The sequence below is a fragment of the Pantherophis guttatus genome, chromosome 2 (assembly GCF_059756535.1).
Source record: "Pantherophis guttatus breed Tessera chromosome 2, ASM5975653v1, whole genome shotgun sequence".
Taxonomy (NCBI): domain Eukaryota; kingdom Metazoa; phylum Chordata; class Lepidosauria; order Squamata; family Colubridae; genus Pantherophis; species Pantherophis guttatus.
In genome coordinates, this window is record NC_142064.1 from 291,587,091 (window position 1) to 291,600,296 (window position 13,206).

Sequence of the window (13,206 nt, forward strand, 5' to 3'; positions counted from 1 at the left end):
CCAGATACCCCCCCGCCGAACGTCCTGGCCAAGCCCGACTCTCCCCCTAGAGGCTTCCTGGTGGTCTCCCATCCTCAGGCTAACCAGGCCGATCTCTCTCAGCTGGGTGAGGGCATCGGAGGCTGGGCAGCTGCCAGCTATTGAGGGCTGAGGATCAAATACCAGCTAACGGTTGGTGATGCCAGATCAGAGCCCCCACCCTCTCCCAGCTGCAGCAGGCAGACATCCCACAGGGCGCCTATCCTGAGGCGGCCTGGATCCTCTCCTGGGATGGGGGGAGGGGCAGCACCAGCCTCAGCAGGCCAGAACTGGGTCCCCTCCTGCAGCTGAAGGAGGCGGCAGAGTCCGAACCTGCCCCACAATTGTGTGTTTGGACACAGCCAGTCACCCAAAACTGGCCCCAGATCCAGAGAGACTCTGGTGGGATCCCATCGCTCTCCTGATCAAAGCAGAACTTCTGGGCTCTTTTCAGGTTTCCCCTCCCCCACACAGAGTTTGATTCTGAGTTCTTCCTGACATCACATAAACACACACACACACACACACACACACACACACACACACACACACAGAGCAGCCCTTCTTTCTCCGGCCCCCAAGAGCTGCAGAGGGCTTCGCTTCGCTTCCCCAGCCTGAAGCTTTGGGCTCCTCCGAAGCGGAACTGAGGACCTGGCCAGGATCCAGCAGGCAACAAGCCTCCATTCTCCCTCAGGGCAGCTCAGGGACTCCCCTCCTCCTCCTCCGCCCCATGGCTGAGTCTGCAGGTGGGGCAACCCCTTGGTCCTCTTCCCCATTGGAGGAGGCTGAAGGGGCCCTTCCCCACCACCTCATTATAGTTCTCTGGTCCTTTTCTCCCTCAGTTAAAGCCCATCGAAGAAAGGAGTCCTTGACTTGTAACGGTTCATTTAGTGACCTTTCAAAGTTACAATGGCACTGAAAAAAGTGACTCTTTGCCTAATATTCCTTCTTTTTAAAATATTTTTATTTGTGAAGAGACAGTAGAAGCTTATTCGTTCCCATCAGTGTGTCGCAAAGCGAAGGGAAGGGAAGGGAGTGGGAGGAAGAATGATGGAGATGAAGCTGCTGTGGGTTCAAAGCCAGGAGAGTTGAGGGGTCTGGAGTGACAGGTCAGCCCAGTATTCCTGGGGACAGTCTAGATCAGGGGTCCTCAAACTTTTGAACGGGGCCACTTCAGGGTCCCTCAGACTTTTGAGGGCCGGACTGGCTAGATGGGTGTGGCTGGGGGGGGGATGAGACTTGGTGGGCGTGGCTAGGTGGCCATGTGACTTGGTGGGCGTGGCTAGGTGGCCATGTGACTGGGTGGGTGAGGCTGGGTGGGCGCATCCAATTTAGCAGTCCATTAAATAATACACACAAATGAAACTTTAATTGGTTTTCCTCCTGGGAGTGTTTTATTTGCTTTTGTTTGACTTTTCTTTTGACTAGATTGTTTTTTAAATTGTTTACAAGTCTAGTGGGCCACTTCAGAAAACTCAGTTTTGCAGCAATTCACATCCATCCATCTCTCTCTCTCTCCCCCTCTCCTTCTCTCTCCCTCCTAGAAGAGCAAATGGGGGTGGGGAAGAGAAACCTTGCTCCATCCCATCCCATTCGCTCTCTCCCTCCCATCTCTCTCTCAGGAAAGAAACGTCAGCCGCTTGCCCAGGTCCATTAGGCTGCGGCCACCGCAAGTGGGGAAGCCAGATCCCCATCGGAAACTTGGCTGCCCAGGATCAGCAGAGATGTGGGGGGTGGGGGGTGGAGGAACGCAATCCCGGCTGGACTTGGGCAGCCATAGCACCAATGGGGATCGAGCTTTCCCCACTCGTGGCCGCAGCCTAATGGACCTGGCCAAGCTGCTGACAGCCTTGGTGGTGTGCGAGAGGAACACGCCTTTCTAACTGGCCTCTTCGCCTCCTTCAGGCTGCACAGGTCTGCTGAGTGGCGGTGGAGTTGCCACCCAGGAGCTGCCAGGAGTAGAGACCCCCAATGATGTGCCTCTTTCACTGGGGCTGTTCAGCAGAGAGAGCAGCGCCCCGCCCTGTCCTGCCAGGCAGCAGCTCCACAGTGCTTTCGGGATGCTGCCCGAGTGACACAGCTCCTCCTGCGGTCCCTTCCCTGGACTGAAGGCAGCCTTCTGCCTTGCAGCCCTCCCCCACCACCACCGCATCTCCATTCCGAGCTCTCATGCACCTGTTGGCAAAATGGGACTGGTGAGAGGCGAGTGATCTAGGGAGTGGGCGCTGCACCAGCTGCTGCCTTCTCCCTCCCCCCCACCATTGCTCAGCTGCCCGCTCCTGAAAGAGGACAGCCGTCTCCGCCACTGGAGAGGGAGGGTGGCAGCCAAATTCCGGGAAGGCATGGCTCGGGAGTAGCCGGGCCTCCTTCCGTGTGAGCAGGCGAGTTGGCAAGGCGCCACCCAAACTGGTGCCTAAGGCTCAAAGGCTCTCTTCCTCCAGCCTTGGGGTGAGTGCTGCTTCTTACCACGCCCCCGCCCCCCAATGCCTCAGGGAAGCCCAGATGGCCCCACATGTTCTGTCTGGTAGCAGACAGGGAAAGGCCGGGCTCCCCTCCCCATTTCCTGCAGGGTCTGCTGGCAAAGCGCCCCTCTTGTGCACCCACGGCTGCAATTGGGTGCGTGAGGGGAACATGCTTCATGCATAGGCCAAGGGCAAGACCCGCGAGGGGACCAAGGAGATGACCAGCAGTGACGTGATCTCCAACTGCAGGGCAAAAGAGATGGGAGGCAGTAGGCAGCAGCCCCCCCCCACTCCTCACCTTGTCTTCCCCCGCAATGGGAGCAGTAGCCAAAGACAGAGGCGCAGGGGAGAGGAATGCCGTCCCGCGGGCTGGATGCCTCGGACAACCATGTGCCTTGTCCCAACCACATGGGATGGAGCAGGCGTGTGATCCGTATCACGTGCCTCACCCGCCTCCGCCCCTCGGCCTGCTGCCGCCACCTTGCCTGTTTCTCGGAGGGCCAGCTGCGGAGTCCCTGCTGCCACACAAGGACCATGCAGTCCCTGGCCGTCCCCCGGACCCTCTGACAGCCACAGCAGGTGAGGCACCTCTTCCCCGGGCACCTGTCAGCTAGGAAAAGCCAGCCATGCGAGGAGTGGGTGGGAGTGGTGGGGCAGCGGGCGGGGCTGAATCCCACCACTGTGTGGGCTGGATACATTGTGTCAGTGGGCCGTACTCGGTCTGCGGGCCGTAGTTTGAGGACCCCTGGCCTAGATGGTCTCCACCCCTCCGTCACAAGAAAGAGAGGCCCTGAAAGGAAGCTGGGGTGTATGTGTGTGTCTCAGCAGGAGAAGGTCCAGGCTGCCATTCTCCTCCTCCCCCCAAACTGCCACCTTCAGCCTCCATTTCTCACAGGTTGCAAACAGGACAAAGTGTCATCAGCGACTAAAGAAAAAAATATGCTTTTGCATTGGAGAGCAGGATTAGTTCATGAGTGCTGTAGAAAAAAAGATGGGGAAGAAAATTAGAAAATAAAGAGACACTTTTCCTGTAAATAACATATTTTTCTTCCTTTTCAGCTCCCACCCCCAAGGCAGACCCACACTGCAGGGGGGTGGTTGATATAGGCAGGGACACATAGAGAGAGAATTTCAGGGAGGAAAAGGCTGGGATGCTTCATATGAAGAAAGAAGACGGGGCTACGATGGGGGGAGCCTGGGCTCACTTGGCCAGAAATCGTGGGAATTCTCACAAGGAGAAGGGGGGTCAGGAAGAAGAGCCTGTCCAGGTTCCAACTAATGAACCCAAAGGAGTCTGCATGGGGTGCCAAGAAGGATCCTCTCGGACCGGAGGGTGGGGTGCAGTTCAGGGCGAAGTTTTGGAGGGAGTTCATTAAGTTGATAGGTTCATCTCAAGGGCTTAGATCCGCCTCCCACCTGAGGACGAACGGAGGTAGAGAACGAGCGAACGCAATGACAGAACAATACCTGAGATGCTATGATAATTATCAGCAATTTAGCTGGGCAGATCTCCTGCCATTTGCTGAAGTGACCTACAATACCGCAGTGCATAGTAGCATGGGTTTCACCCGGGGTGAAATGCAAAATTTGTGTGTGCTTTTGTTTTTGATTGCAATACTTTTTCAGACCTCTGTAAAGAAATGTTGCCCAAAATCCAAAAAACTGCTCTATCCACAACAAGGAGATATTGTTCAGGCAAGTTTTTTTTTTTTTAAAAGGAACAATTAAAGAATTTTAAAAGCCACCTATAACTCTTAAGAGAGGCTGAGATGAGGGGGAAGAGGAGAAACTCACCTGCAGGAGGTTGGATGGGAGTTGCTGGAAGGAGAAAAAGACCCAATCAGGACCCTTCATGGGCTGGAGGACTCAGCGGGACCCCCTCCCCATCGATAGCCCATAATGGGTTGTGTGATCCTCACTTATAGCCCCTCAAATAAGTGAAGCTGCCAAAAACATTCCTCAGGGAGACCCTCTTGGCCACCTGCTAAGCTTGAGGAGAGGCCTCCCCTAGAGGGTCCCCTCCCCACCACCTCCCCTCCAGCCCCCCAGACTCACCTTTCTTGCTCTTCAGGTAGGAGAAGAGCCCCACAGCCAGGAAGGCCACTCCTATCACGACCCCCATGATCCCCGTCCAGAGTTTGCTCCTGGCAGAGCTGGAGGAACGGGGCTCTGGGGAAGGAGAAGGAGCCTCACCTGAGCAGGAGGATCAGGCCCACCTTCCCCCAGGAGGGTCCATTCCGACTCCCCCCACAGGGAGGGTCTCTCCCCCTTCTCAGGGCAGGATGGGAGTTCCCAGACCAGGAGGCGAGGGAGGGAGGGGCTTACCCCACTGGACGGTGATGGGGACCTCCAGGCTGGCGTGCCCCACCTTGCAAGTGTAGACGTCCCCCCGTTGGGGCTGGGTCTCCAGCATCACCTGGAGCTGGTAGGTCCAGTCTCCGTTCTGGAGCTCCTCCCCAAAGGCCACGCCCTCCTCCTCCGGCCGCCCATTCTTCAGCCACTGGACCTCGATCTCCACGGGGTAAAAGCCGGTCGTGGTGCAGAGGAGGATGGTGTTGGGGGAAGAGGGGTCCATCTTGGTGGGGGAGATGGAGACGGAGGGCTTGGCTGGAGGGAAGGAGGAGAAGGAGGCACATGAGAGACACAACAGGAAAGAAATGACGCAGAAGACGGGAAGGACAGACGCAGCACGAGTCGGATGAGTCTTGGGATCTCGTTGAAAATGAAATCAGATTTTTAATTAGATCTAATACCACAATATTTGTTTGTTTGTTTGTTTAGTAAACTTAGTTATTTATTAAATTTATTTGCCAAAGTGGCCACAACTAACCCAAAGTCTTACAGACACTCTCCTAGCCGTGACTGCCACCTGCTCTCCGGGAGTCCAGGAGAACCTCCAGAATTGCCAACTGGGTCTCTGGGACAATGCAGCTCCACCCAGAAGGAAGTTGGTTAAAGTCCCCCATCTTGGGGCTCCCAACACCCAAAGCCCTTTGGCCTTTCCAGGGTTCAGCCGAAGCCCCTAATCCCCCACTCAGCCCCTCCCCCCACAGCCTCCAGGACCCTCGAGGGGGCAGCCTCAGCATCTCCTGGGTCCCCAGAGGTGGAGATGAAACCTTATAACATCAGCAGACGGAGGAGACCTCCAGCCCTGGTGACGGATGGCCTCACCCAGCGGCTTCATGCGGAGGTTATAGAGGAGAGGAGAGAGGATGGAGCCAAATGCCTCTGGGCAGCCCTGAAGGTGGTCAACCAAGCTTGCCAAGAGAAAGAAAGAAAAAGAAAGAAAGAGAGAGAAAAGAGGAGAGAAAAGCCGATATTTGTCTCAATTTTCTTTGGTGTGTCAATCACGTTTCAAAAAGTTTTATTTGGAGAGAGAAAATTTCTCCTTCCACTTTTTCTTTTCTCCCTTTAGGATCCACAAGATGCAGAAATAAACAAAAAAATCAGCAGAAGATTTCAGGGGGAAAAGTGCAAAATGTGATGTGGCTGCAAAACCCTCCAATTTTAGGCAGCCTCAAGAGAAAGAGGCATTTTGAAGGACAGGGCAAAGGAGCCCAATGGGGGGGGGGCAGCCCTTTGCTCCCCATAACTGCCAGAATCCCCTGAAGGAAAAGTTTCTCCCCCATTGAAGATGAGAGACCCTGAATCCCCCCTTCAGAGCAGGAAGGGCAGAAGAGCTTTTGGGGGATCTCATGATCTCTCTCAAGGATCCTTCCTGGGGGGGCTTTGGGGGGATTCAGAGGGAGACCCCCCCCTCAGACCAGGCTCTGCCTGCACCCAGCCGGCCTCCTTCCCAGCCGCAGGAACCGGCCATTCCTGGGGAAGGAGGTGGGGAGGGGTCCCTCTGACTCCCCGAGGGAAGCCTCTGCCCTGGATGAGGGGGGCAGGGAGTGGGGAAGGGATCCAGAGGGGATCTTGGATCTGGATCTCCTCCTTCAGCAAATGCTCCAACTGGCACAACTCTTGGATGGATTAATGGGGGGGGTTTAGTCTGGATGAGCCCCCCAAGAGAGTTGACAATAGATCCATTCCAGCCCAGAGTCCTTTGCTAACCATTTTCTTTTCTGTTGAGGGATTTTCTTCTTAACAGTAAATTCTATAATGCTTAAGAAGAACCCATTTTTAAATGGTTATTTGTAATTCCAACCTGGGATCTGGTCAGGTTTCCACGCAGACAAATAGCAGCATTTCAGGTGTGAGTTTTTTTTATTTTCCAGGAAAATCCCATTTGCCTCTTGGGACATTAAAGGCCTTTGTGGAATTGCTAAAAGAAGGCAGAGGCTTTACAAACTGAAAATGGCTTTTTTTTAAAAAACAGGAAATGCAAATTTTGGATGAGAAAAAAAGTCTTTTAGCAAGAAAATGGAAGGATCAGATTTTAAAGCTGCAATTTGGTATTTTTACATTTTTATTTTTATAGCCCATCCCAAACCTCCTTATTTACAAGACTGCAGTGTGAAGATTTTGGGGTTCCTATTTGGCCAGATGGGAGTTGCTGGAGATTTTAATTGAATTGGAAAAAGGTTTTTTTTTTCCTTTTAAATACCTACCGAGGGACACAACTTTCTCCCTCGGCCCATCCAGGAATCCAATTTAATAGACCTTTTGATTTAAAACAGCAGGAGGACAAAGTACATTTTAGCTGCCCCACATCATGTTATTCAAGATTTCTTTTTGATATCAAGCTTGATGCATAAAATAGTAAAATAGGACACAGATATAAATCAGAGTTTCTTGTAAAAACCAAATCCAGAAAGCACCCACAGGCAGATTGATTCAACAGGATTCATTAAGGTCTTTATATACATATATATAATTTTGGGGAGAATTGAGGGAAGGTTGGGAGCCTCTCTTGGTGGCCGGAGAAAAGCTTTGGCCTCTCGGGGGAAGGAGACGCCCGGATCTCTCCGGAGAGAAAAGTCAGCTCAGAAGTCAAAGAAAAAGGAAGAGAAAATTCCCCCAAAGAGACTCAAGAAACATCCTGTGATTTCAGGTCTCCTCAACTGGAGCCGCACCAACAATTTGCTCTAAATACATGGGATTTAATAAATATTCCTGTTCTTTTAATAAATGGAGAATTATTGGCCTCTTGTCTGAAGTATTTTCATGGAAGTAAAAATAATACTTTTGATGAAGAAGAAATTATATGAATCACAATGAAATTCAGGATCACCATTTTGGATTTATAATGAAAATGCATTTTATTTATGTGGATGAAGCTTCTGAGCAGCTAAAGCAACAAACCATCCAGAGATTTTGGTCCTGTTCCTGAACCAGAGGAAGGAAGGAAGGAAGGAGGCAAGGGAGGAAAAGAGGAGGGGAGGATGGGCTTTGGAGTCTTTGGGCAGCTGATGAAGCTCCTTTCCCTGAAGGGAAAATCCCCCCAGAGACCCCCAAAAGGAGGGAGGAGGGAGGGAGGCCCTGAGAGGCCCACAAAAGAGACACACTCACAACACCAACACAATTGGCACTTGGGGCACTTTCGGAGGTTCTCAAAAATCACTAGAGAAATGAATAAAAGTGAAAGTGAAATCTCTATATTAAATATTATTGGAATGAGAATTATTTCAAGTACTGTGCCAGATGACAAGAATGTTGGGCTGTTTGTAGGGGAAAAAAACTTTAAATATCATCCAGAAACCAATTAAACAGCTGAATATTATTATCTCCATGAAAATATCCTCTTTGGTAGTAAAAACATTTCCAAATGCATCTTATGTGGCAGCTGAAAATCCTCTCTTAGGATCTGGAGGTTTTCCTCTTATGGAAGAAAGATCTTATTGGATTCTATGGTGAGATGTTATTTTTGGAGAATCTCTGGAGTTAAACTTAACCAGTTCTTAAGTGATGATGCTTTAAAGACTTCTCTGATTCTAATAAAAGGAATATAATTTCCCTGGAAAGGCCGAATGGCAACAAGGGCAGCTAAAGTCCTTGATTTGCGCAATGCTTTTGGCCTCTGAAACCCCATCAGTTGATAAAAGAAATATAGAAGATTTTTATTACATAAAGAAATAAAATGAGAAAAAGAAATGTAGGCAACATTGAAGGAATCTGGAAGAGAGAATGAAAGAATCTGAGGCTTCAGGGCTGAATGGAGGCCCAATTTCTTTCTTATGACCCCAAATTCAGTTTTAAGGTTTCTGGGTGTTTTTGGATTCTCCCCCCAAATCAGGAGCCTCCCCAGGAAGGAAGACGGAAGCGATCAGGGTTCCTATTATTGAGGTTTTGCATCTCGGTTTAAGCATTGAATCATGATTACAAATTCTTGCCTGCTTCCGTTACTCATTTCTTTCTTTATTGGATTTCAAAGCTGCAATCCAATTCCAATCCAATGGAAATGACTCTGAATGAAGAAAGATGAAAGAAAAGCAGAAGATCCATAGAAAGGGGTCGACAGGAGAAAAAGTGTCCACTAATTCTTTTTTTTATTTTGGGTAAAAAATGAGGTTTTCTCCCAAAGTGCCAAAAGCAGCATTTCTGGGGCAGAGGAAGAGGGGAGGGGCTTCTGGGTGGGAAGAGGGAGGGAGACGGGAGGTTCCTGAATAGGATAGAAATGAATCGGGGATAGAGAGAAATATATATGTAGATACAGGGAGTCCTCGACTTATGACCACAATTGAGCCCAAGATTTCTGTTGCTAAGTGAGATGTTTGTTCAATAAATTTTGCCTCATGTTACGACCTTTCTTGCCACAGTCGTTAAGTGAATCACTGCAGTTGTTAAATGTGTAACAGGATTGTTAAGTGAATCCGGCTTCCCACGGACTTTGCTTATGGGAAGGTCGCAAAAGGGGGTCACGTGTCTGTGGGACACTGTGACCGTCACAAGTACGAGGCCGTTGCCAAGAATCTGGATTTGAATCACGTGACCCTGGGGAGGCTGCAATGGTCGTAAGTGTGAAAAAGGGTCATAAGTCATTTTTTTTCACTGCTGTTGTAACTTTCAACGGTCATTAAATGAACTGTTGTTAAGTGGAGGATTGCCTGCATTGAGCAGGAGAGAGAGAGAGAGAGATCTGGCTGGATTCCCCTCCCCCACCCCAAAGGAAACATATGTGGATGGATTTTCTTGTTGAGGGGGGGGAATGGATCGAAGGGATCCCAGATTCCAGAGCGGATGAGACTTTGGACCCTGGGAAGAAAAGGAGGATTTTATGAATCTGAGAGGGTAGAATAAATTAATAAGGAGCAAAACCTCCATCCCGGAGGATCCTGAGGGGTTAAATGAAAAGGGGGTCCCGGCATCCGCCTCCCTCCCTCCCCCCCAGACTCACTTCTCCGGCCAACCAGGCGCTCCTCCACCTTGGCCGACTGGAAGCTGTGCGCCCGGTAGTTGTGTCGGCAGAAGCGATCCACTCCGGCCTTCATGTACTGCAGACGCTGCTCATCCCTGTTCCACTTGTCCACATCCACCTTCCCAAACTCCGTGACGGCCACGTACTTCCCGAGGTCGCTGTCGAAGCGGAAAAACTCCTGCTGGTCGTAGAATTGCCTCTCCAGGTATCTCACCCACTGCGTCCCGTTGAGGAAGCGGCACTCGTGCTTCACCTGGGCCAGGAAATGGGCTGCGCGGGGGAGGAGGAGGGGGAGGAAGGCCGTCAGGAGGGACTCCAGGGCCCATCGCTCCCAGCCGCTGTGAGAGGAGGGGGGATCTAGCGGGAAGGGGGACCTTCCTTTCAGGTAATGGAGGAAGATGCCCCCTAGAGGAGGGAGCGGGAACTCTGTCAGTCCCAGAGAGGAAGGGAGGCTTCCTGGGGGGTCTGGAGGGGGAGGGGAGGGAAGAGGGGGAGGGGTGGGAAAAGGCAGGCAGAAGCTCAACCGGTCCAGCGATCCCGTTCAGTCTCTGCAGGGAAGGTTGGATCTCAAGGGGCAGGAAGGATGGGGGGAGGGGCTGGAGGGAAAGTAGCTTCCATCCCCCCCACTCTCTCTTCCTTTGGGAGGGGATCTGGGGAGGGGCCACAATGAGGACATCTAGACCGACTCTCGTGGGGTCTCCCTGCTGTTCAAGCCTCACCTTCCCTTCCTCTCTCCTCCCTTTTCTCCTTCCCCCCAATCTTCAGCCCAGCTCCCTCCCTTTGGGGGACTGTGGAGGATCACCCCTCTTTCCTCTCCCCCTCCCCAAAAAGACCCTGCAGTGCAGCCCCCCCGAAGAGCCTCTCAAAGGGTGGGTCTCCCGCCCCCTCCTTCTCCCTCCCTTCCCCCTCCCCTCCAGGGGGATTATGGGGGTTCTTGGTCTCCTCCCCCAATTCAGGGTCTCCCCCAGAAGGGCCCGAAGCCCCCCTCTTGCCTGACCTTCAAAGCCTCAAATCTGAGATTGAGAAGAAAAAGTGAAGTTTGTGAAGAAGGAAAAAGACTTTTGCTCAAATGCCTCTTTTCCCTTCCGGGGATTCAGGGCTGAAAATGCCTCAGTTTCCCTCTTTCGCTTTTCCTCCCCTTCCTCTTTCCATGCAGCCCCCTCCCACCCAGGCACAGGAGAGGCCGCGACCCCCACCTGGGCTACATGGGGGAAGTCTTAGGATTAGGGTCCCTCTCCGTCCTCCTGGGGGAGATTGTGGGGAGGAAGGGGGAGGAGACCACGCAGAGATCGAGGCTGGGGGAGGCTTCCTTCCCCCTTCCCAGCCCCCTCCTCCCCCGCCCAGCCCCCTCCTTACCGGGGGTCTCCTCCCCCCCTTCGCTCCCGGGGATCCGGGCCAGCGCCCCCAGCAGCAGCATCAGGGGGAGCCCAGCCAAAGCCATGGAGGCTCCCCACAAGCGCCCCAAAGGGGGGAGAAAGACGCCCCCAGCCCCAGAGGAGGAATCGGAGGGTCTGGAGGGGGGGAGGAGTTTTCCTCGGACTTCGGAAGAGGGAGTGTCCAGAAAGAGCAGGAGGACCAATGGGAATCCTCCCTTCTGCAGCGTCATCGGTCTCCGGGCAGAGCCTCCCTTGACTTCGCCCGATGCAGGAGAGAGTTCTGCGCAGAGAGAGAAGCGGAGAAAGTGGGGGAGGGGAATCCCTTCAGTCTTGGGGGTCTTTCATGCCAGCTCCGGAGGGGAGTGTGGACTTCCTTCTGCGCCCCCCCCCCATGATTCTCCTCCACTCTCCCTTTCTCTGGGCGCCCTGACTGGAGGGGCGGACTAGCTGCCCTCTGAGTTCCCACAGTGCCCAGAAGGAGCCTAAGGTGGATCTGCCGAGAGTCCAGAAGGGCAAAGTGGATCCAGAGCTCGAGGGGTCCTTCGGGGCTCAGAAGGGGAGGAGGGACCCCCAGCAGCTGCCCTGGATGACAAGGGGGGAGGGGCAGCCCCACAGCCAGCCAGGATTTGGGGGTCACACGCTCCCCCCAATCCGAAGGGAAGCCAGGAAAACCCTCAGCTGACAGTCCAGGCAGGATCTGCAGGGATCCCTCCTAATCCAGCCGAATCCCCCCCCTTCACAGGGAATCTCCATAGGGATCTCTTGGCTTTACAAGAGAAAAGGGCGATTTCCTTCCTTGAAACACGCGTCTCCCTTGCTCAGAACGTCTGGACGGACCGTCTCCTTCAGGTTTCCCGCCCCTGAACCCCGATTGTGTAGGAATCTCCCTCTTCCTTTCTCTCTGTGGGTCGGGATCCCCCTTTTCCTTGCAAAGCAGCCCCGGATGAAGATCCCGGAATGAAGTTGGGCCGTTTCTCCTCCGCTTCCCGCTCCTTTCCTCCTTTCCATAATGCAAAACAATCTCTACTTTCAGCAGAGAAATATATAAAGTGACATTTTGGAAGAAATTTTGCCATTTGATTGTGCTGATCCTGATGAGATTTGCCTATTTTGGCTGTGGGACAGGAAGGCCCCTAAAACAAAAGGCTCCTTTTTATGATTTTTATTAAGACTATAAGGGCATAAAAGAGAGAATAAAAGTCTTAGGGAAATGGGGAAGGGAAAGAAAGGGGAAGGAGAAGTGGGGGATAAAGGGCAAAAAAAAAAAAGAGAGAGGAAAAAACTTTCCCCAGCATAAAAAAATACAAAATGAAATTGTACCCTCTGTTTTTATTTCTTCTGTAAGTAAATATTAACCATTTCCATAACACTAATTTAATTTAATCAGTAAATCCCAAAACTCCAGATTTCCTTTTTTTCCTGCCTCAAGCACAAAGTCCAGAAGTGGCTTCCAGGTAGATAAACAGCTGGATATCTCTTCTTTCCTCTGCTCAAAAAGTTTATTTCTCCATCTCTGCCACATTTTTCATTCCATCCTTTCCTCCATCCTGGGGATGGAGGTTTCTTTCCATTTTTGCATATAAGGAATTCTGGCTGATGTCCAGTAATAAAGTAATAAATTTATATTTCAAGTTCCTTGTCCAGGAATCCTGAAAGGAAACTTCTGGTTGTCAACAGACCCAGAGAGATGAATCACATTTACACCCCATTCAAAAAAGACAATAATAAAGCTCGGAAGGGAAGAAAAAGACCCGCCTCCCCTCCAAGAGGCAACAGATATGCCAGGATCCATAAATCTCACAAACATTTTATATTACGAATGAGCCGGATTCTCCATTCTGGCCGTTTGTTCTTTTTTTCTAGTCTTTGGGGGAGATTTGGGTTCCTGTGAGTTACGCAAAGGCGGCTTAGAGAGATCCTGAATTCCGGATCCTGTTTCAAGAGCTTTGGGGGTCCAGAGGTGGCCTGGGTCCTTTCCAGGGATGGGGGGGCTGGAGGGGTCAAACTCCCCCCTGGCCCAGCACCAGCCTCAGCAGCCCAGAGCCAGGTC

The 13,206-nt window shown here is 52.0% G+C and overlaps 2 protein-coding genes across 2 annotated transcripts in view; both read right to left on the reverse strand.

The window, feature by feature from the left end:
• Positions 1-967: 967 nt before the first annotated feature.
• The window catches only part of LOC148116160 (H-2 class II histocompatibility antigen, E-S beta chain-like), a 99,149-nt gene continuing 86,910 nt past the window's right edge, over positions 968-13,206 (reverse strand). Inside the window, exons 3-6 of the mRNA XM_087884952.1 lie at positions 4,806-5,087; positions 4,536-4,649; positions 4,275-4,298; positions 968-3,457 (exon numbers count right to left, since the gene is read on the reverse strand). Coding sequence (XP_087741078.1) covers positions 3,444-3,457; positions 4,275-4,298; positions 4,536-4,649; positions 4,806-5,087 — 434 coding nt within the window. The 3' untranslated portion in view covers positions 968-3,443. The remainder of the gene's footprint in view (positions 3,458-4,274; positions 4,299-4,535; positions 4,650-4,805; positions 5,088-13,206) is intronic.
• The window catches only part of LOC148116161 (uncharacterized), a 29,956-nt gene continuing 25,367 nt past the window's right edge, over positions 8,618-13,206 (reverse strand). The window contains exons 9-10 of the mRNA XM_087888313.1: positions 9,760-10,050; positions 8,618-8,697 (exon numbers count right to left, since the gene is read on the reverse strand). Coding sequence (XP_087744439.1) covers positions 8,618-8,697; positions 9,760-10,050 — 371 coding nt within the window. The remainder of the gene's footprint in view (positions 8,698-9,759; positions 10,051-13,206) is intronic.